Here is a 22,886-nt window from a genome sequence, read left to right on the forward strand (position 1 = left end):
CGGACAGCAGGCAGTGGCCTCCCGGGGCGCCATCCAGACCGCAGGGCCCAGCCATGCAGTCAGGACGCTGGCCGGAGCGCCTGTGTGGGCCCTGCAGAACGAGCTCGCAGACCAGCTGGGCACCGACCAGGCCACGCCAGTCAAAGGCCGACAGATGGACAGAGCTTGAAACGTGGTGCGGGGTCCTCCGCAGAGCCTGCAGCTGGGTGGCTTTAACGTCAGGAAATAAGCTTTCCCTGAGAGCAGCCACCTGGTGGGCTAAACAGGGCCCCCAACTCCCCGCTAGAGGAAGGCCAGTGTCCCCAGGGGGGCAGAGGCCCCCCGCCAGGTGCCTGCTCCCAGGACAACTGCCGCCGTTCCCTCCCAGCACACAGCCCAGTGCTCACCCCACCCCCACCAGCACCCCGAGTAGGACTCCCTTCCCAGGCTAGCAGGTGCAGGAGGCACTGGGGGGACAGGGAGGGCTGTGGCCCCTGGGACAACGCCCAGCCCTCTAGACTCGGGCCGGTCCCCACCGCGCAGTGGCCGCTGCATAGAGAAGCCGCTCGGCGGAGGCCAGCCACTCGCCCAGGACCCCAGGGCAGGTAGCTGGCTGGGCACCTGCTGGAGCCCACGCCGCTCCTGACCAGGCCAGCACCTGCCCCGGGCGGTGGCCACAGACTCAGCAGTGCCGCCAGGCGGGGGGGTGGGGGGGCGAGGGTGGAGGGACATGGGAGCAGGCAGCAGGCCCCGGGGCGCAGGCGAGTGTGCACACGGCAGTGGCACACACGTGTGGTCACGTGTGCACAGGGATGACAAGCGAGGGCTGTGCTCGGCGAGGCGGCGCCCGGAGGTCTGGGGGGCCCGTAGCCGCCCCATCCCCCCTCCTGGGACCCAGTCCAGGAGGGAAAACCCGCGAGGAGCCCGGCGGCGGCTCTGCCCGGAGTCGCAGCCGATTAATGTGGTTCCAGCCCATCTGGTGCATCGCCCCGATTTCAAAGCCCCGTTAGCAGAAGACAATCCCTCGTCTCCTGTTTCCCCCTGAACTGGTTCCAGCCCGGGGCCCTGCCAGGACGGCAGCCCGACGCGCACGCACACGCCGCGCCACAGGCCTCGCCACCGCGCCTCCCCAGGTCTGGAGCCGCCACAGGCGGGCCCCGGCTGGGGGCTGTGGGCACCCTCCCTCGGCTGCACCCCGCGCCCCCCCGGGTGAGGCGAGCTCCAGGGGCCCGCCCGGGGCCGCAGCGGTTCCGACGTACACGACTCAGCCCCCCACCCCGCAGGCTGCTCCAGGCCTCTTCAGCCACCGGCCCTCATGGCCCCAGCACCCCAGCCCCATTGCCCCGCAGCGCTCGGTGGCGATGGGGCAGCCCCCAGGCAAGGCCTGAGCCCCGTGTGGAGCAGCTGTGCGGGCAGTCCACTGCAAGGACGCCCGGGCACAGCTGCCTCAGAGCCGGCTGCCCACCCACTCACCCGCTGCCCACCCACGGCGTCCGCCGCGCCGGAGACTCCCAACCCACGCGCCGTCAGCGCAGCCCCAGCTGGTCCGTGGCCTGCATGTCCTCCACGTGGACAGCCCGTGCGAACCCACCCTCCAGCGGCGGGCAGAGGGGCTGAGCCCACCCCCGCCCGTGGTCAGCGGGACCGGCCTCTGGCTCAAGCGCAGCCCTCAGCCAGCAGGGCCACGGGGGACAACGGCGCCTGGTGCGAGAGGCGTCCGCCTGCCGGAGTCCAGCCTGCAGGAGCCCCGCCGAGGCGCTGAGCTGGCCCCGCAGGCACCAGCCCCAAGCACAGCTGGAGGGCCGGGGCGGAAGCCAGGCTGCCCCGGCGGAGGGCCCTGGGCATGGCGGGCTCACAACCCGGCTGCAGGCCAGTGCTGCCTGTGGCCCGGCTGGGAGGGCCTGAAGGGGCTGCTGAGCACTAGGGTGGGGGACCTGGGTGGTCTGGGGGCGCACGCCTGGGTCCCCAGCCCAGCTCAGCTCCAGGGCTCTCCTCCCGTCCTTGACCTGCGTCCCCTATTCTCCCCACGCACCTCCCCACCATGCCCTCACCCGAGTTCTGGCGGCCCCACACCTGCCCTCGGCTGGTGCACCTCTCTGCGCCCCGCACAGACCAGGGCCCCCCAGCCGGGAGGCACAGGGCCCCAAGCAGGCACCTGGTGCTCCAGGGCCTCCCGCAAGGACGAGGTGCCCTCAGGCCTTGGCACCGCAACAGGGACCCGCCGTGAGGGAAGACGGGGCCCCCAAGCTCAAGGGGCGGACAGTGGGGGTCACACGAGCAGACACGGCAACGCAGCGGAGCAGGAAACGGGACTTTATTTTAGGGTGGCGCCGCAGCCCACGGGAGAGGCACGAGGAGAGGCCCTCCCGGCGGCCGCTGAATAAATACAAACGAATAAAAATGCTTCTGCAGAGCCCGCCCCGAACACAGCCCTGGCGAGGCCAACCCAGCCTGCCCGCGACACCGGGCGGGGCTGGCCCCGGGACGCACGTTCTCCCGCCGAACTGCGGGTGTCCCCGCCCCTGCGGAGGAAGGGCCTGCTGCCCCCTCCGGCAGGGCTGCTGGCGCCAGGAGGTCCGAGGCGCCGGTGCACAGCCGGCACGTCGGGAGGGAAAGGGCAGCGGGGCGCTGTTCATGTGTCCGGCAGCACCCCCACTCCAAACATAGAACTTCTACTTAAACGGAGCCTGAGACACAGGCCGAGAGGCGCTTGGCCGCAGCTGACGCGGGGAGCGCAGCCGGATGCAGGGCTGGCCCCGCGCTGGGCCAAGGCGGGTGCTGCCCAGACCTCCACCTGCCGGCGCAAGGACAGCCGCGCAGGTTGCGCTGCGACGCGGGCAGTGTGGAGGCCGCCCCGGGAGCCAGACCAGCCTTCCGCCCAGGGCCTGTGGACTCAGTGCCCGGTGACGCGCTGGCCAGGACACCCCCGCCGGCAGCCAGGGGGTCTGCACACCCCACTCCCGTCAGCTGTGTTTACGAGTCTTTATTTCCACTTCTGCGTGGTCTGCAACACACACGAGGGACACCCGCTGTGAGCGGGACGGGGAGGGGGTTTGGGGGGGGCCCTGCCGCAGACGGGTCTCCAGAAGGGGTGGGTGGGCCTGGCACGGGCGCCCCACACTGGGAGGAAGTGGGTCGCAGGCGTGCCTGCTGGAGGTAGTTGTGGCGGCATGGACAGTCCCCCTGACCGGTGCCAGGGACACCCAGCATCCAGCGTCCACACCCTGGGGCGGGCCCAACGTCGGCTCACAGTCCCAGGGACTTCTGCACCAGCCGCCGGGCGACCTTGTAGAACTGCTCCCGGTCGTCGCGCCACATCTTGGAGGCGTCCACGTTCGCCCCGCTCTCGTCGTTGGGCTCTGAAAGGGAGACAGGGCAGCAGCGTCAGAGGCTCCTCCCCGCACAGGCGGGCGACACCGCGGCAGCGTCAGAGGCAGCCCGGCCTGGGCTCGGGCAGAGGCCCCGCAGCTTCTCGGGCAAGACCGCGCCGCCCAAACAAGCCTCGAAGGACGCGAGGCCCGGACACAGCAGGACACGCGCCCCTGCCAACAGCCGGGCACTGCCGGGTTTGGACGCTCCCTCAGCATGGGGCGCCCGGCTCTGCGCCCGGGTCCCCCGGAATCTGCGCTCTGCAGCGGGCGCCCTACTGCGGCGGGCAGCCGATAGCGCGCGGGGCGGGCGGGCGGGGCTCACCTGCCAGCATGCTCACCACCGACAGCAGGATCTTCTCCACGCTCTGCACCGGGCTCCACCTCTCGGCGCTGCTCTCGTAGCCCATGGGGTCGTCGCCGGGCGCGTGCAGGATGGAGATGCAGACCCTCCCGTCGGGGTAGACTGCGGGCACAGGCGGGTGAGTCAGCGGCCGGGCCGGGGAGGACCCTCGCCCGGGCTCCCGGCGGCTCTGCTCTGCCCCGAGCCCACCCCTCGCAGGGCCCCTGCCGCCACGTCGGGCCAAGGCAGCAAGTCCCCTCCCCACCCGCCCCGCGCTGCGAGCTGCGGGGGGAGATGCTGGGACAGACAAGCGTGAGCCCCTCATCGCGGGGCCCGCAGAAACGCCGCCCGACCCCGGGAGTGGCTCAGCTGATCCCCTTGCCGCACGCAGCCCCCGGGGGCCACACGCCGGGCGCCCTCGCAGGCTCGGGGAGACTCGGCCCCTCCCGTGATGCCGCGGAGAGGAACGTGCCCCCGTCCCGACTCGCCCTCGCTCGGGAGCACCCCCACCAGCCCGGGCGCGGCGGGGGGAGGCGCCCGGCCCGCTGACCCGCCTGGAAGGGCACGTACGGGTCGAGCCCATTTGCTGCCAGTGACCCCACAGGGCGGTTCTGGAAAACAGCTTTTCCGAGACCAAGACCGCGGGTCGCCCGCCCTCAGCAAGGCCCCAGCCCTGGCCCCAAGGCCCTGCCGCTGCCCGATCCTCGCACGGGCTCTGCCCACCGCCACCAGCTTTCCACATCCAGCCAGGGAGGGCCCAGATGCCAGTGGCCGGCAGCACGGGGGCCTGGGTCTGGCTGGCCACTGAGGACACGGCGTGAAGCGCCCCCAGCACTGACCTGGCACGAGGCGGAGGCGCAGTTCCTGAGGGGACCCGGGCCCAGCCCAAAGCCCAGGGGTCCCGGGGAGAGCAGCGAGGGTGTGGCCGGAGCAAAAGGCTCGTGAGGCCTTGCGGGGTGCACGCGCCCCGGCTGCTGGACAGGCGGCCACGTGGGGGAAGGGAATTGGCATCAGCAAGCGCGCCACGTCTCTAGAGCAGCGTCTCCGGCGCCCACGCGTGTTTAATGAGAAAGTCCGCCCGTCGGCAGACGCCCGCCGAGCCCTCCCTGGCGCCCGCCCGCAGAGGACGCAAGGCCGACCCCGCGGCTGGAGGCCTCTCGCCCCGCGCGGGGACTCCCCAGGGGACCAGACCTCTTTCCACCCGAGTTGCCCATCTCTGGCGGGAGAGCCTCGTGGCCGGACAGCACCGCGTGGCCGCAACGCTCACCTCGTCACCTGCGGTCACGGCAGCGCCCCCGACGCCCGAGCGCGCCAGGCCGCCCCACGCAGCGCACGGAGGGCCCCCGTGCCCAGCCCAGGCTCCTGCCGCGTCCTCCCCGAGGGCCCACCCTCCTCCCGCACCGGCCAAGCCGCGGCGCTTACTGTTGGGGTGGAACATCTCGCAGGTGAAGCGCATCTTCGGGGGGCTGAGCGGGTAGTCCAGCGGGAAGCTCAGGACGGCCGGGAAAACGCCGAACTCAAAACAGGTGTCCTCAGGGCCCCTGGGAGACACGGAAGAGACGCAGCGCTTCAAGCAGAGCCCCCACGTCCACGGCGCCTCGGAAGGAGGCCAGGGCTCGTGGCCCGGCCTGCCCAGGGCGAGCCGGCGCTCTCCTTGGAAGGAGCAGCCCAGGCACCGCGCCGTGCCCACCACTCGAATCTAAAGAGCAAGCCCAAGCCGGGGCGCGGTCTTGTCACGAGCTCCCCGGGAAAGGGGTCAGAGGACAGAGCAGGGGCCACCCCGGCCTGCAGGCCCCGCGCTTGCGTTCTGTCGTCCCGGCACGACGCGCCTCGGAGGCGCACGGCACGGCGAGACCCAGCCACGCCACACGAGGGGCGGCCGGGCTGCTACCCGGTGGGTGCAGCCAGCGCGGAAGGCGCCTGGGGCGGGACGCTCGGGCCCGGCGGGCGGCCCTCTCCTCTCGCCGGGTCCACACCCCCGTGGAGTGGCAGAAACGGCCAATGCTGCAGCTCCCGTTCATCGTAAGACTCCCCGGGGACAGACCGACGACGTCCCGAGCAGGCGGTGCCGGCAGAAGGGGGTCAGCGTCTCACCAGCGTTGCTCACAGAGCACCCGGCGTTTCAGAGGCCCCCCTTTCCTGTGCACATCTCACAAGGAATCCGACCTGCTGAGGGCAGGTGCATGTGCCCACGGCGAGCCCGTGCCCTTGGTCAAGCACCGGCCACCCGCAGGGTGAGCCCGGCACAGCTCCTCCCAGGAGGCCGGGACGCAGACGTGCCCTGGGACCACCCGCCTCCTGTGAAGCCAGGCAGGCCCCATCAGCCTCAGCGCTGGCCCTGCCACAGGTCACTGCCCACCTGGGTGAGAAGACAGGCCTGGCAGCATCAGGGTGAGCCGGCGGCAGCTGTGTAACAACTGGTGACGGCGCCTCACCCCCATGTCAAGCCTCACCCCCACAGCTAAGCCTCAGCCCCACACTCAAGCCTCACTCCTCAGTCAAGTTTCTCCCCTCACATTCAAGCCTCACCCCCACAGCCAAGCCTCACCCCCACAGCCAAGCCTCACCCCCACAGTCAAGCCCCACTCCTCAGTCAAGCCTCACCCCCAGTCAAGCCTCAGCCCTCACAGTCAAGCCTCAGCCCTCACAGTCAAGCTTCCTCAAAATCAGAACAGTCGCCAACAGAGGCCTGGAGTCCCCAGCAGCATGGGCATCGCGGCCACTCGGTGCCGCTGCGATGGGAGCCAAGCCCCGTGCCCGGATGGGGCGTCCAGGTGGCTACGTGGTGGGGATGACCGCAGTGCAGTCCCCTTGCGACACAGCATGACTGCGGCCTCCCTCAGCACAGAGGCCTCGTCTCAAATCTCCAGCGGCAAGGGAAGGGCACGGGGCAAACCCACCCACAGCAGGCGTGAGGCCTGCGCACTGCCGCCGACTCCCGGGGGACGCCTGACAGCTCTGGGCCCAGACGGCTGGGCCAAGGGGCTCCCACTCAGGAGCCAAGACCAAGGACGCAGCACCCAGGCCTCCACCGAACAACACCCACTCCGTGGGCCATGGGATGGGGGGCTGCACCGGCCCGGGTGGCCACCGGGGACCAGAAGACTGGGAGGCGGTGAAGCCCAGGAGAAGCTGCTCTTCGCGCACGTTTCCACGCCGATGCGGCGCCTCCCGTGGGGCAGGTGTGCGCAGCTGGCAATACTCGCCGCCGTGCCCCACCGCCGTGCAGGCCCATCCCTGCACCTGGACGGGCGTCTCGAGCCGACGGAGACAAGCTTCACCCGCGTCGGCACCTGAGCCGCACTGCAGAGCCAAGAGCAGCGCTCCCCAAACTCACAAGCTCCTGGGCACAGAGCAGAAGCCCCTCTTCACAAACACCCCACAACCTGAGGCGGGGCCGCCTCTCAGCCATGACTCCTGACACCCCACAGGTGGCTGCACCCAAAACCCAGGTGCTGCAAAGGCCCCAGGCCTGACTCTGCTGTGTCCACAGGCCTGGGGCAGGCAGGGACGCTGCAGGGAAGGTTCTGGCAGAAAATGCAGCACTGGGCAGTGGGAGTCATGGCCCCGGAGAGCATAGCCTGGCACCGGGGGGCTCATCCGGGAGGGAGCTTACCACCCGGCCAGCAGGCGCTGGGGGCCCACGCGCTCTGTCCACATCCGCCCGCCTGGGTGAAGCGCAGCCCTGGACGCCACGGGAGGGACAGGGCCTCTGCTCGGGACATCGTGGGCAGCAAACATGGGTTTCCATCTGCATCGTTATTTTCAAGGTTAAATCTGTTAGCACCCCACTTTTCTCTTGCAACACAGTCCTCTCTGAAACGCTCAGCTGCAGCTCACACGTCAATTTAGTGTCCAAACAGGCCCCCGATGACAAGAACTTCAGGGGCTTCTGAAACGGTCGCTTTTGCAGCATAAGCCTTGGCTTCACTCAACGTGCAACATACGACACACGCGAGATAAAAAACGCCCCAATACACGAGCAGATCACAAAGGAAGCCAGCCCCTGTCCAGCCCCCCAGGCACCGCGAGGCAACCCCAGCCCAGTCTGCTGCTCCTCCCAGGCTTCTCTCTACAGGTGGCAAGTTAAGAGCCCCTCACCCACAGAGCTGGGGCACTTTTAAATTAAAAACGTAACATGGGACTTTCCTGGGGGCGCAGGGGTGAAGACGCAACCTATGAAGCTGTCCGCAGCCTCTGTAGCACGAGTTCCATCCCCAGGCAGCCAGGTTGCTTCCCACATGGCGCAGCAGACCTCCCCTGTCTCCCCGCAGCAGTGTGCTGAGGTCCTTCTGCCTGTTCAGATCCCTGCTCTGTCTCTAGCGAATCCTCTCACCCTCCACACCTCTGGCCTGTACCCCAACTCTTGCATAAAAATAAAACAAACCTGGGCCTCCCCGGTGGCGCAGCAGTTGAGCGCTGGGTTGCGAAGCTGCCCGCAGCCTCTGCAGCGCCGGTTCAATCCCCGGCTGCTCCCCGGCCACCGGAGGAGGGTCCCGCATGGCGCGCAGACCTCTCCTGCCGCCCGCTGCTCCCCTCAGCAGTGTCCTTCGGTCCTTCTGCCTGCTCTGCTCCCCGCTCTGGCTCTGGTGAATTCTCTCACCCTCCCGTGCTTCTGACTGTACCCAGTGCTTGTATAAACAAAACAAACAAATAAATAAATAAATAAACATGCCTCTATATAAAAAAAAAGAACAGCATTTAAAAAAATAAATAAATAAAACAAACCTTAATTAAAAAAAAAAAAAAAAACAGGTACAGGCCAGAGACACGGGAGGATGAGAGAATTTGCCAGAAACAGAGCGGGGAGCAGAATAGGCAGACTGACCGAAAACACTGCTGAGGGGAGCAGCGGGCGGCAGGAGAGGTCTGCCCGCCATGTGGGAATCTCCCTGGCGGCCGGGATCGAACCCGTGCTGCAGAGGCTGCAGACAGCTTCACAGCGCGGTGCTCAACCTGCTGCGCCCCCGGGGAGGCCCCTGCGCCAGCTCTTGCATGTGTAAAACAAAAGTAAAAACGTAACATGGTCTTGCCGAGCGGGGCCTCGAGGGGCTGAGGTTCTGGAGACACTCTGGGCTGGGGAACCCTGTCAGCTCCCAGCCCAGCCGCTGCAGAGGTCGACAAGCAGGCGTGGCTTCAGGCGGACAGACGTGCCCAGGGCAGGAAGGACAGCCGGGGACTCACACCCCAGCTCCCGGCCGGACAGGCAAGGGCAGCAGGGAGGCCCCAGGCCACCTGGCCTTTATGGCGAGGTCACCCCTCCACAGGGAGGGCCACATCAGCCCCCAAAACACAGCCAGGCAACCACAAGAAGAGGTGGAACAAGACGCACTTGTCAAAAGGGAGGCTGAACCCCACTGTTTTGACCCCTACAGCAAAAGGGGGCGGGACGGCCCTGGGGCAGCAGATCCGCCATGCCACACAGCCGGGGCGCGGGCAGCCCACGGAGTCAGGGCCATCTGCTCACAAGCGGAGCTCGGCCACGCGGCCTGGACCCGCGATGCTTCTACTGACGCGCCATCCTCGACCCTCGACCTCGTTCTCTCGGGGCAGAGATGGGGTCCCCCCCACACGCCTGCCCCCGAGACACAGCCCAGGGCCCCCAGACGTGCTGCGTGGACCCGAGAAAACGTTCTCGCCACACCCGCTGAGACGGGCCAGGCCCGGCTCCTCTGAGGACGGTTAATTCCCTGGCAGGTGCGCCAGTCCTCTGTGCGCGGGCTCCTGCCTGTGAAAGGGCCTGGCACGGAGCCAGCGCCCGCAGCCGCGCCCTGCAGCAGGGGAACTCCACACCACACCGGGCCTCCGCAAACAGGAGCCGCCCAGACGCAGCCCCCGCCCCCTCCAGAAGGCAGGTCTCCCAACACCGGCCTCATCTTACAGCGCTCGCCGACAGGGAGACTAGTCCGCCCCGCAGGTGCTCGACAGCGACGCCCCAGACGCACCTGTCCGGGGGCTGGGTCCCTTCACGGGCATCCACACGCGCCCACCAACCGCTGATGCTCTGAGGGGACGCGGCAGCCACGTGGGCACTGCCCACCTGGGCCGGCCGCTGACCGGCAGCCACGCCCTGGGCACGTCTGCCCCACGCCGGCTGCAGAGACACCCTCGGGCCACGCGCGCTGACACCGAGGAAGCGGCACCAGCCCGAGGGAGGCGGCCGCCCAGAAGTGGCCCGTGCGGCGCTGGCTCGGGCTCCACGAGACCCCACCGCGACCCAGATTCCGCAGGCGTGGTCCCCAGGCGGGGCCTCCGCGGCAGGGCCAGGAGAGACAGCAGCACAGAGGGACGCGGGGCGCGGGAGCCCGCCACCAGGCCTCGGCTCCCTGGGCCCCTGAAACGGAGGCCAGCGGGCCCCCAAGCGCCCCGCCCCAGCGCAGCCCCATAGCGCTGCCCACGCTGCACCCCCACTGGTGCCGGGCAACAACGTGCCGGTGCTGCTCCACCCTGGGACCAGGGGAGCGCAAGGTCAAGGCCACCCTGAGCGCCCACACCCAAGGGCCTCACAGGCCCCTGCGCAGGCACCGCCCCGCGGGACTTACATGATCAGGGCCTCCCACTCAAAGAAGTTCTCCTCGTTCATGGGGCCTGCGGGGAAAGAGGAACGTCCACGTTTCAACCCTGCGGCAGCTCCGCACCCGGGACCCGCAGGGCGCCTGGGGCACCGCCTCACCTGCCACGATGCCTTCCGGGGGGTTCAGCGTGAGTTCTGTGGAAGGAAAGAGGAGCGTCACGAGACAGGGAACCCGCGCGGGGCGCCTCGGCAAGGCGACCTCCTGCCCGGGGGTGAGCCCCACCCGACAGACTGCGGCCGCGCCCGGGCCGTTTCTGTGTAGCCCGCGAACGGGGCTGAGACCCGCAGAAGCGAGGACCTGAGAGCCCAGACACCCCGTCAGGCACACGAGGAACCGCCTGTCGCTCCCCAGTGCCCCGCGGGCCGCGTCTCCCGTCCTGCGCGCCCTCTGCCGCCCCCAGCGCCCGCTGAGGACGAAGGGCACCGTGCAGGCACGGAGGCGGTGAGCGAGGGCCAGGCCAGGGGCGGATCCAGTTTCATGAAACTGCAGGAAACTGAAAACCAGGCGGGCTGCCGAGCGCAGGACGAGTGTGTTTCTGGAAACACGGGACAGGGCGCGGCCGAGGGCAGCCGCGAGAAATGGGGGCCGGGACATGCAGCCAACACCGGCGACAGGAGGGCGCGGGAGGCAGCTGTTGCCCTCGGGGAGGGCGACCCGGGCCCGGAGGCCGGGCCAGCAGGAGGATGGCCCGGGCCGTGGGGCGGCGCCGCCATCCGCGGGAATCTGCCGCAGACGCGACCCTGCGTGGCACCGGCCAGGGCAGGGCCTGGACGCAGCACGGGGTGTCAAGACGGAATCACGGCAGGAAGCGCCCGCAATGGCCGCCACGCAGGACACAGCGGGGGGAGGAAGGAGCTTCGCTCCGGCTTCCGAACACGCCGCACTCCGGGGAGGCAGGGTCCCCGCAGAGCACCCGGCTGCTGCGGCGGCGCGCGGGCGAGCAGGGAGAGGGGCGCGCCCGGGCGGCGGCGCGGGAGGAAGGGCTCGGCCGGCCCCGTCTCCCCAGCGGGGCGCCGGGCACGAGGGCCCCTGCGCTGGGCGCGCACCCCCGCCGCGCCTCCGGGCAGCAGCGGGGGGCGAGCCCGGGGGGGGGGGGGGGGGAGGGCGGCCGGGGTTGGGGGGGGGCCGGCTCCCCAGGGGCGCGCTGCTGCGCGGCGTCTCCGCAGCGTCTCCCGCCGGCCACGGGGGCCGGACCGGCAGCCGGCTCCAGGGCTGAGGACGCTCTGCCAGGCACGCCCCCCGGGGCGCCCAGAGCTGAGGGGCCAGGCGCCGAGTGGGGCACCCGCAGGGGCGCCCCCGGGCACCCCCACCCTGCCGCTCCGCTCTCCAGCGGCCCCGAGGGCAGCCCCCCGCCCGGGGCCCCCCCCCCCGCTCCTCGCCGACCCGAGGCGCAGGTCGCTCGGGGGCGGCGGCCCGGTGGGCGGGGCCCCTGAGCCCCTCTTCGGGGCGGGCCCGGGGGTTCCGGGCCCCGGAAAGCGCCCGGCGGCGCCTCCTTCACCCCGGCGCGGGGGGCAGGGCCCTGCCGGGCGCCCGCCCGCCTCCCCCGCGGGGCCCCGCTCCCCGCGGGCCGGGCCGGCTCCCGCGCTGGGGCGGCGACTCGGCGGGCACAGCCCCCGCGGCCGGCGCACTCCAGGCCCGGCCGGAGCCTCCCCGCGCGAGCGCCCCCTGCCCGCGGCCCCGGCCCGCCGCCCCCGCCGCCCCGCCAGGAGGCGCCCGGCGCGCGCCCTTCCCGCCGGCCCCCAAGCCCGGGCGCCGGCGAGCCCGCGCCGCGCACTCACGCTTGTACTCGGCCATCAGCCTCTTGAGCGCCGTGCCCGCCATGCTGCGCCGCCGCGGCGCCCCGGCTCCCGTCCGCGCCCGCCGCCCCGCCCCGCCCCGCCCCGCCCCGCGCCGCCCCGCCGCCCGCGGCCGCTTCCGGGTCGCCGCCGAGCGCAGAAGCCCTTCCGGGGCGCGCGCGCATGCGCGGCGGGGCGAACGGCGGGGCCGGGAACGGGCTGCGGGCCCGCTTTCTAGAAGGTTGGGGCCCGCGGGGCCGGGCCGGAGGCGCGCGCTTGTGACGTCCGCCCGGCGGTGACGTCGGACGCTCGATGGGGCGGGGCCCGAGGCGGCCGCCCTGCTGCGGGGCGGGCGGGCCGGGTGGGGCGCGGCCCGCCGACCCCCGCAGCCGGCGCCCCCCTGCGGCGGCCGGGCCGAGGGCCGCGGGAGGCGGCGGCGGGGACGGCGCGGGCCCAGCCGCCCGCAGAAGCCCCGGGCGAGCCCGCGCCGTTGCCCGCGCCTCGGGCGGGGGCCTCGGAATCCGGCCGGCGGCGCCCCGGCCCCCCACGCCCGGGCCGGCGCCGCCTCCGGCCGACCTGCGGCGCCCCGGACGGCGCTGCTCGCGCGGGCGGCCTCCCCGGCGGCGCCTCCCCGGGCCCGGCCGCGGCTGGCGGCGCGGCGGGCGTCACGGCTCGTCCCGGCTTCAAGTGACAGAGGACACCCAAAATAAGATGGAGGGCGCCCTCCGGCTCCAGGCCGCGCCACCGCCGCCTCCGGTCTTCAGCCGCGAGGCGGGGCCGCCCGGGCCGCTGGCGGGAGCCCGAGCAGCGGGCAGGAGGCCTCGGTGCTTTCTAACGCGGCAGGTGTGGGCCAAGCGGGCGTCTGCCCGCCTGGCAGCGAGAGCCTGTGGGACAAACCGGCCGCACGGCCTGACCCGGCCCTGCGGGGGAGCCCCGGCTCGAGGCCCGCCGGCCCGCGTGTGCCTGCGCCCGAGGAGCGATGTCCTGCTGAGCTGAGAACTGGGGCGGCCTAGAATGTGCTCACCCTGGGGAAGCACCCCAACAGGGTGAATGTCCGCAGGCATCCCCTTGGGACCAAACGGTTATGGAGGGGTTGTATGACTTAATATTTTAAAAAATACTAATACCAGCAGACATTATTTCAAAGACATCCACTTCCGAAATAAAGGACGACCTATCAGACAAAGCCTGCTCCTGCCTCCACTAGTAGGTGGGGCGGAGTGGGGTGCCGGGCAGCACCGCACACGTGCCCTCCTCCACTCAATGCTTTCCTTAGGCGTGCTGGGCAACTCTGCCCTCCACACTCCCTAGGGGGCCTGCAAATGTTCAGTCCTTGCAACACTGGTGGGGTGAGTCCAACCCTGCAGGCACCAGGTGTCTATGTCAACTGACTAACAAACGGCTCCATCGTTTTCAGCCCTGGAAATCCTCTTAGGAATTGGCACATGCAGGTCAGTGTCAGTTGACTTCAGGTTTAGACTGGACGGGTATAGGTTCTCAGGGACACAAAGGAAAATAGCTTTTTATTGAAACGCCAAAAACCTGAGACACCCAGACTAATGTCCAAAGTCATCCGCCTCTAAAACCTACCATCACTTTACACGTGGAGCCCAGGAGGGAAACTGTCATGGTGACGTGGGCTACAGGCGAGGAGGGAGCTGCCAGCCACCTGGGTGACCAGCAGGGTAGGGAGCACCCCAAAGGCGGAACTCCCCTTCTGGCAGATTGAGTGGCCTCACTGAGTGGGCGCAAGCAGCACATCCCAACCCTCACACCAGTGTGTGATATGAGCCAAGAGACAGAGTACCAAACTATATTTCCTGTTTGCAGTAGGAAAGGGCAAGTGAAGTACAAATTTGTGGGTAAGCACAACGCAGCCGACACGTCCCACCGAGCCACACAAGACACACGGGGTGAACCCACGCCTTCAGTGAGATTGTGAGCAAGCGAGGCATGATGGGTATGGTCACAGGTCCAGGCGGCTAGATAGAGGAAGCAGGGCTCCTTCTAGAAGACACCGTCAGGACTGTGGAGCTGGGCTGGCACTGAACTGAAGTCACACACCACCGCGCACATGGAGACATCAGGGAGCAGCAGAGCACCGGCCCGAGAAGAGCAGGAAGTCACCCCACGCGGGCTCGGGGACACTGCAACAGCTCTTCCACACAAATGCCACTGCAATTCAGCAGACCATAGTCGCTCACCGGAAGCAAATACTGGAAGAAACCTGAGGCGCAGTACAAGCGAGAACGGGGACTGCCGTCTTTGACAGGAGATGGGGAAAAGCCACTGCTCTGTGCCAGCCTCCACCCAGCTGGCCACAAGCCTGGCCCGGGCCCCGAGGGGACATGCTGAGGGAGCAGGTGCCCGGGCCCCTGACTGATCAGCGTGGGCCCCTCCCTTTCTCCTATAAGAAGCAATCCAGTATTTCCTTCACTGGGCCATGTTCTGACAGAACTTAAATCTGCGGTACTTAGCATTGCAAAAACCTGTGCCTACAAGAAATAGTAAGGAAAATCTGTCTCCCGTCCCTTCCGAGCCCCCAAACGCGTCCCATGCAAGCAGCCGACCAGGGGGCCCGGGCTCCCCACATGATTAGAGCGAGCAGGCTGGGCCACGCGCTGCGACGGCCATGGTGGCCATGGGGGAAGGGGACGGGCCACAGGAAGGAGGAAACAAAAGTGAAAACAAAAGCAAACCCCAAAAACTTGGCAACTCCTTGGCCCTAAACAAAGACAACTGCAGTGGGCGGGGCTCCCGGCTGCGTGCGGGCAGCCTGCAGAGGCCTGGGTGGCACACCCCCGTCTAAGAGAAGAAAGCAGTTCTGGTGAACGTCCTCGGGGCCGCAGACCCCACGGTGATTGGCATGGTCACGTGTTCACTACTGAAGAGCAAATGCAGGGGGGGACACCGGCCGGTCCCTCTATTGGTCACACCCCGAGAGGACGCGGGTGTCCCGGGAGCCTCCCGTCTGCTGCTGGAACACGTCGATGGTGTCCTCGTCCTCCATCTCCAGCTGGGGGAAAGGGGGAACTGTTAGTTTTCCTGAAGACACAGAAGGGCCAGCGCTCCCCACACCGTGTCCTGCCCAGCGCACTGTGGCCTCCGCACTCCCCCCCACACCCCCAACCCCCGTCGGGACGCAAAACTCACAGAGCAGTCAGAGCTAAGGACCCTGACAGGAGAATGAAGTCTCGATAAAAATAAACGAGCGTCTACAATTTTCACTGAAAAGCACTCAAGACCGGAATCCAACTAAGAATGTCCGCTGAGGGGCGCTCGGCCCTGAGGCCAGAGGAGCAGTGCCCCATGCGAAGCCCCAGCAGGGCCCCAGCAGTGAGGGCCGCTGCTGGCTCCCGCCCCTTCCCTCTCCGTAGCGCCAGGGCAGAGGGGGCACACACAGCCACAAGGCACCCTCCCTCCTGCTCTGGCACACTGGGCACGCCCCGCCGGCCCCGATGCCGCAACGAGGCCCAGCCATGTCCCAGAGAGATGCTGTGGCTACAGCAGCGACGCCAAAGAGACTGGAGATGCCCCCCCAATGCTGCCGGCCATCCCCCTGCACCATGGACGCGGGTGTGGCCAAGGGACAGCCTCGGACATCCTGAGGTCGGGGGGCTCCACTGCCTCTGACGCCACAGCCCAGTGCAAGCTGCGCCCTCCGGCCTCTGCCCTTTCTGTCCACAGCGCCCCCAGGCAGGCCCACCCCCTCGCTGGTGCCACCCGGCTCGGGGTGTAAGCGCACCTAAGGGGGGGCAGAGAAAGCCCCCCATCCACCCAGCTCTCCCCAAGGAGGAAGGGCCCTGGAGTCCCAGGGCTCTCCAGCCCCATCAGGCGCCCTGCGGAGCAGCCGCAACAGCTGAGTGGACGCAGCTCCACGCCCACAGCCTCCCCCATCCTCCTGCTGGGCACCGGCCCCTCCCCCAGCGGAGGACACTGGCCGACAAGGGACGTTTTTCTCGTTTGAGAAACTGAACTTCAGAATCAATGAAATAACCCATGGCTGTGAGCCTGAAGGTGCGCGGGCGCTCGCCGCGGGCACTGCGCGCTCCGGGCCTCCAGCCGGGCCTCCAGCCGGGCCTCTCGCACCTGCGCCGGGGTGTCTGCCTCGTTGATCGGTTGCCCGTCGAACCGGAACCTGATCTGCCTCATGGACAAGCCCTGGAAAGAGAAAGCAGTTACCGCTGGCGTTCAGCCAACAACACGGCTGAGGTCAAGAGCCAGCACGTCAGGCTCTCAGATCCCAAAGGACAGACGCCACGTGGTGGACGAGGGATGCTCCCCCCGCACCCCAAGCCCCAGCCGCCCACGCACCTTTCACCCCTCCAGAGCCCTCTGGAGCTCCATGCTGGGGACACCCAGGTCCCGCTTTCAAAGCCCTCAGCAAGGAACAGGTACGAGGAGACAGAGTTTGTGTAGGAGGACCTGGCCACATAGCGGGGGTGGGCGCCATGGCCTTGGCCTTGAGAGACCAGCAAGACCAGCATCGTCCCTTGGAAAAGCAGAGCTGGCAGCCTCTCTGCGCCGTGAGGGTCCGCGGGTGGCCAAGGCAGAAACTCACTGGAAAAAGCTCTGAAACTGCCTCTCCCGGAGATGACTCAGGACAAAGAGAGTGGGGGGAACACACCGCTGGGCGGGACTCTAGGGGTGATGGGGCCTGGCCCCGGGACCCCACGTCAGGGCGGGCACGGGGGGCAGTTGCAGCTGGCTTGGGTTGCTGCTAGCTGACCCCCAATCAGGGCCCCCCGGCACTGCCCCTCCTAGGGCCTACTTTGGGCTGACCCGGCCCTCTGCTGTGCGAGGGCTGCTGTGTGTCGGCTTCCGAGGGCTCGTTCTCAAATGGGGGGGTTCGGCAAGGGTCAGGGACACGCGAGAAAAGATTCAAACCCACGAGATCAAACCAAAGAAGAAGGTGGAGGACAAAGGGACACGTACGACACACACAATCCTGGGCAGGGCGGCGTCCAGGAGCGGGTCAGCTGCTCCTGGGGAAAAGGCCTCCGAGCTAAGGGGCCGCCTGTCTGTGCAAGCTGGAGGCACGGCTGAGTGGACACTAGTCTGTGGCCAAAGGGCCGACAGGCGTGAGTGACAAACCACCCAGCGGAGACTTCAGAAGCATCAGAGCCAGCACAAGCCCCAGGCTGCCAAGGTCGCCCGCGATGCCAAGAACCTCAGCCCAGCCTGGCACCGCCGCCCCTGCCCAGGCGCGCAGACACGCAGGGCCGAAGGACGTGGCTTCTCAGACCCAATGAACCGGGCAGAGGAGCGCCAGGAAGGGCGCGGGGGCCGGCGTGCAGGGAGAACCCCAGGAGGCGGGTGCTGGGTCCCTGTGTATGGGGGGGCACCCAGAAAACCACAGTCACCCCAGACCAAGGACACGAGATGGGCAGGTGCGGGCGCAGGCACAGGGGCTCGTTGGGCAGCGCTGGGCCAGGACAGAACCCAGCGGACCCGGCTGGCAGGACCGTGGGGTGGGTGGAGGCGGCAGGGGCAGAGCTGACGCCCCCTCTTTTGCAGAGAAGTCCCGGCTCAGATCAAAGCCAGGAGAAACCAAAGCTCAGGCTGTTTTTCCCAAGAGGGAGGGAAAAACATGAGGGTGCGCCCTCTGCGGGCAGCGTGCGAGGGAGGCGGGCGAGAGACACGGGGCTTCTGTGCCGTTTGCTTGCGACGGCAGCCACAAGTCCCAAGGCGAGAGTCCCGGCGACGGGAGGGAGAGCGTCCAGAGCAAGGCCAGCTCCAGCAGAGGGAGCCAGTCCTCGGAAGACAGGCTGGCCAGGACCCGCCAGGAGCCGCACCTGCCCGGCACGCGGCGGCCGGCCCCGAGTGGACCAGCGCCCAGGGGACGACGCGGCCCGGGACAGGGACGAGGCACATCTGGGCCCGAGTTCACAGGGACACCAACAGCGCCAGCTAGCAACCGCCCAGGGGCACGGGGGCAGACAAAGGAGAAGGACCCGGCACTTTGTGGAAGCCAAGGTCGGGTGAGAGCAGGTCTCCACAGCGGGGCTCCAGCTCCTGCAGGCAGGAGCAGCAGTGGGGTGCAGCTGCGCCCCTGCAGCCTCGAGGACCAGGGGCTGAGCGCCTGGCCCAGCAGCAGCAGGCACTTGGGGCCCAGGCCGGCCCAGCGGGGAGCACGTGCACGCCCTCGGGGAAGAGCCGGCGAGAGGGTCCCCCAGGAGAGAGGCCGCCGCGGGAGGAGGGTGCACGCGGGCACACGCAGACGTGGGGGGCACCTGGCGCTCGCAGTAGGCCTTCATCAGCTTGCTCAGCGGGGTGTGCCTCTTGATCTTGAACTGGACCACGGAGCCGTCCTGCCCGGCCACCTTCAGGTTGATGTGGTCGTTCTCTGTCTTCACTCCCTCCTGCAAGAGAGACCAGGGCCGGCTCAGAGCAGCCAGCCCGCGGGGCCGCCGGGTGTTCCTAGAAATCCTGACCCAAACACCCCCACCGACCGGTCGTGACGGTCCTATTTCTACACAGAATTTACTCAACTCCTCCCGCCGGGCGTCCACCAGAAGGGGGTGAAACGCGGGCTCAGGTGGCCTCACCAGGGAGGTGCTAACTCAAAGGGGAAAAGGGGAGATCTGCTTAACGAGGTCTGGACAAACACAGGACGACAAACATCTGTCGAAGATGCCTCCACCCAGCCAGTGAGGCGGCGCCCTCGGGCACACACCAGGACAGGCGGGACCAGGGTGGCGGGCAGAGGCAGGGGTAGGGTGGGGGGGGGTGCAGGCCCTGCCCCATGTCTGCTCTGGCCGCCACCCGCAGGGATGAGGCATCCCCAGGGGCCCCGGCCCCCACCCCAGAAGGGCCTGGCCTCGGTAGAGGACCCCCAGTCACTCGTGCTCCCCCAAGGCCGCCTCAGAGGCGCGATTCTGGTTCCTGGTGCCTGGAAACATGCCTGCAGCTGGTTCCCCCCTCCCCTGCCACTGCTGGGCCTGAAGAGCAGAAGCTGGGGGGCCCTGAGACCCCAGAATGCTGCTCCTGGGGCCTGGACGAGGAGTCACGTGTTTCATAGAAAGCTAGGGGCTGGTCACCCTGTGGCCACCCAAAAGTCACCGTGAACGAAGCGCATGTGCGCTGGTGCTGCGCTGCCCCTCGCTGGGGCCCTCAGTGCCCGCCCCCTCCAGCAGCAGCACCCCCGTGCCCCCACGGGCACCCTCGCTCAGCCAAGGTGGTCACAGCTGTGCCCCCTCGGAGCCACCCGCCCCGATGAGCCTGAAGGCGCCCCCGGAGCTGGCCGGGGAGCTGGCCTCACAGGAAGGACCCCTCACTCCTAGAGACAGAGGGTGCAGCTGCCCCTCAGAGCAAAAGTTTTCTTCTGGACCCATTTCCGGCCTTCAGAGCAGTGGTGAGCCTCAGGCCCCCGGCCCCCAGCTGCGGTGCGGGGACCAGGCTGCCCAGTTCCCCATCGCTGTCCTTTCTGCTGCGGGTCCAGTCGAAGAACCACATGGCATGGAGGGTCAGGGGTGGCTTCCATTGCCTTCGATCCTGCTGTACATGCATAAAATCTGGACTTCAACCATTTTCACACGTACAGGGCGGGGAGCTGGACAGGTCCGTACTGGCCTCCAGAACTGCATTTTGGAAACCGCCCGTGGGGCGGCCTCAGGGAGTGTCCCTGGTGAGGCCACCCCAGCGCAGGGGCGGGAGCCTCCTCTGAGAGCTGGGTGCTCCCGCAGGGACTGTGTGTCCATCCATACCCCAGAGGACAGTGGGCCGCTCCCTGTTGGCCGTGCGAGCAGTGCCACCCGGAGTGGGCACGGACCTCCTCCCGGGGCCTGGTCTCGGCTCTGTGGGGCGTGGAGTGGCGAGGGCGCGGGGGAGCACTGCGGCTCCCATTTCCCCACACCCTCAGACTTGGTGTCCCAAGCCGTGCTCGCGGCGTGAGTGGCCGCCCCTGGCCAGGGGACAGCAGGCTGGAGCCCGGTGCCGCTGGAGGCCGCTGGCGCCTGCTTTCTGCGGACGTCACCTCAGTCCTTGGCCCATTTTGGGGGAGGGGGGTCCTGCTGCCCTGCAGGAGTCCTCTGTATACTCCGCTGCGCCCCCGATCAGACACATGATTTGCAAACACTTCCTCCCTCCCGCAGGCTGCCTTTTACTGTTGAGTCTTTCTTGACGTGCGACATTCTTCATGTTTCAGGAACTCCAACTCGCCGTGTTTCTTTCATGCTTGTGCCCTTGGCGCCAGGCCCCAGCGTCACTGCTGAGCGCACGGTCAGGGCGCCTCCGCCCCGCTCCCCAGCGTCTCCTGTGGTGGCACCGCGCTGGGGCGTGATGCGCTGCGCCAGCCCCGCTGCTGCGCAGAGCAGGCCTCGCCCCCTGAGAGACTGGGTGGGTCTGGCTGTCTAGTGAGAAGACGCGCGTGCCTTAAAACAGACACAAAAGCAGCCAGGGCAGTGGCTGCAGACCCAGTCGAGGCAGCAGAGGAGCTGCTGATGAAAAAGGGGTGCCAGCTGTGGGGGCGCAAGTGAGAGAGGCCTTAGAAACCTCCGCTCAAATGGAGAGGCGCCAAGGAGACGTGGCCTGTCCCCGACGCCTGGGCATGCCCAGTGAACCGGACTCAGCAGCAAACAAAGAGGCCCCTTAAAACTACAACCACAGTTGGCCAGGCTCATCCGGTTCGTCCAGGGTTGTCTGGGGGACAGACCTGTCCCCCCGACACACTCGCAGGTCTCCCGTCCCGCGTCGGTGTGGCCAGGCTGGCCTCCATCCAGCCCTGCTCTCTCCAGGCCGGGGAGGGCCACAAATTTCACCTGCCCCAGGGCCAGAACGGCTCGCCCTGCGTGGGTCCTGCCCGGGGCGCAGGGAGGAAAGCAGGGGTGGGGGGCTTGGCTCTGCTCCAACCTCAGGAAGGGACTTCACCTGGGAAAGCGAGGGCAAGGCGCCAGGCCCGCCTCGGGCAGTGGCAGGGTGGCACAAAGCAGGCGTGGGGATCAGAGCCTAGGGCCAAGGCTGCTTCAGGGCGCAGTGCCGCCTCGGCCCTCCTCGACCCCAGGGCAGGTGCGGGCTCCAGCGCCAGGGGATTCGGGGCGCCCCTGGGCGGGCTTGGGTCCGCAGGGGGCGGGCAGTCCACCGCCAGGCTGGTGTCCAGCACCACCCGCGCCCTCAACAGCAAAGCTTCCACTTGGTTAAAAGCGGGGGCTCCGCGGTGGGGACCCCCCAGGGCCCCGCGCTGCCTCTGCGGGGTGGGGAGCAGCCGCCGGCTTCCCAGGGGCCGCGAGGCCGCTGACAAGGCCGCTGCCCAGCAGACGGGCCAGGCCGCTGGGGACCCCCAGGGCAGCACCCGCCCCACGCGGGCGGGAGCGGGGTCCGGGGCCCTGGCAGGCGCGAAGGACGCCCAGCAGCGAGGGCGGCCGGAGGAGCCCAGCCAGGCTGGGGGGTCAGCGCGCCCAGGCCGGCGCCTGCAGGTGGGGCGGGGGGCGGAGGGCGGGGGGGGGGGCACCGCAGCGAGGGGCTGGTGGGGGTCCAGGTGCAGGAGGGGTCCCGAGGCGCGGGTGGGGCAGGAGGGCTGCAGCGACGGGGTGGGCGCCTGCAGGGCCGGGTCAGCCCGCGGGGGGCCTGCGGGGGCGGGGCGAGCGAGGGGCGGGGCCGAGGAGGCTGGGAAGGAGCTGGGGCGGGGCCGGCGCGCGAGGGGCGGGGCCGGGAGGGCGTGGCTGGTGGGGCTTGGGCTGCGGGGGCGGGGCGGGGGCGGGGCCGGCGCGCGAGGGGCGGGGCCTGGAGGGCGGGGCTGGGTGGAGCTTGGGCTGCGGGGGCGGGGCCGGAGAGCGAAGGGCGGGGCCGGGGCGGGCGGGGCCGGGCGGGGGGCAGGGCGGGGGGCGCGCGGGGCGCGGGAGGGGGCCTGGCCCGGGGACGCCGGCCCTGCACCGGGAGCCGCGCCCGGCCGCGGGGGGCGCGCGCGGGGCGGCGGCGGCGCCCGCGGCCCTTACCTTGGGCTTCTCCTCGGACATGGCTGCGCGCGGCGGCGGCGGCGGCGGGGCAGGCGGGCGGGCGGCAGCCGGCGAGTCACGCTCTCGGGCCGCCGCTCTCCCGCCGCAACTGCTCGCGGGGCCGCGCTTTGCCCCCCAAATCCCGCGCGCCGGTTGGCCGGCGCCGGTCACGTGGTGGTGCGCGTGCACGAGGCGCGCGCCCCGAGCGGCGGGCGCGCGCCCGGCCGGCGCGGCCCCGCGGGATGCGTCACGGGGCGGGGCGGGAGGGGCGCCGGGCGGGGCGGGGCGGGGTTCCCGGGCGGGGCGGGGTTCCCGGGCGGGGCGGGGTTCCCTCCCGGGGCGGGCCGGGCTCCCAGGCCCGAGGGGGGCCCCGCCGCGCCCAGCGCCTCCCCCGCCTCTGCCGCGCCGGGCCCGGGACGCCCCGCGGTGGCTCCGCCCGTCCGGCCGGCGCGGGCAGGGGCGGGGCCCGGGAGCTGCGCCCCTTCGCCCGCGCGTCTGGCGCGCCCGCCCCGGGCCGGGACCCGGTCACCCGCGCTCGGGCCACAGCGGCCGGGGCGCGTCCTGGCTCTGGCCGGGCGCCGCGGGCAGGGCCGGCGGGCAGGCCGGGTCCGCGGGTGGGCCGGGTCCGCGGGCGGGGGGGGGGGTCCGCGGGCGGGGGGGGGTCCGCGGGCGGGGGGGGGTCAGCGGGCAGGGCCGGCGGGCAGGCCGGGTCCGCGGGCGGGGGGGGGTCCGCGGGCGGGGGGGGGGGTCCGCGGGCGGGGGGGGGGGTCAGCGGGCAGGCCGGGTCCGCGGGCAGGCCGGGTCCGCGGGCGGGGGGGGGTCAGCGGGCGGGCCCGGCGGGCGCCCGGCGGCTCGGCCCTCCCGCCGCAGAGCCGGAGCGGCGCCCGCGGAGCGTCCAGGCGCCAGGACGGGCG

At 69.8% G+C, this 22,886-nt stretch overlaps 2 protein-coding genes across 2 annotated transcripts; both read right to left on the reverse strand.

Annotated features, from left to right (window-relative positions):
- Nucleotides 1–3,044: 3,044 nt before the first annotated feature.
- UBE2G2 (ubiquitin conjugating enzyme E2 G2) lies at nt 3,045–10,394 on the reverse strand. The gene is made up of 5 exons (XM_084231943.1): nt 10,364–10,394; nt 10,233–10,278; nt 5,113–5,231; nt 3,673–3,813; nt 3,045–3,338 (listed from the first exon to the last, which is right to left on the reverse strand). The coding sequence occupies exons 2-5, from the start codon at nt 10,271–10,273 to the stop codon at nt 3,226–3,228; spliced, it is 414 nt and encodes a 137-aa protein (XP_084088069.1). The 5' UTR covers nt 10,274–10,278; nt 10,364–10,394; the 3' UTR covers nt 3,045–3,225.
- Nucleotides 10,395–14,963: 4,569 nt separating this feature from the next.
- Nucleotides 14,964–21,993, reverse strand: SUMO3 (small ubiquitin like modifier 3; the record flags this gene model as incomplete). The annotated part of the gene is made up of 4 exons (XM_084232781.1): nt 14,964–15,056; nt 16,130–16,201; nt 18,274–18,402; nt 21,973–21,993. 4 exons carry the CDS (start codon nt 21,991–21,993, stop codon nt 14,964–14,966), a joined length of 315 nt encoding a protein of 104 aa, XP_084088907.1.
- Nucleotides 21,994–22,886: the final 893 nt, after the last annotated feature.

This window comes from Talpa europaea (assembly GCF_964194135.1).
Source record: "Talpa europaea genome assembly, chromosome: 4".
Classification (NCBI taxonomy): Eukaryota; Metazoa; Chordata; class Mammalia; order Eulipotyphla; family Talpidae; genus Talpa; species Talpa europaea.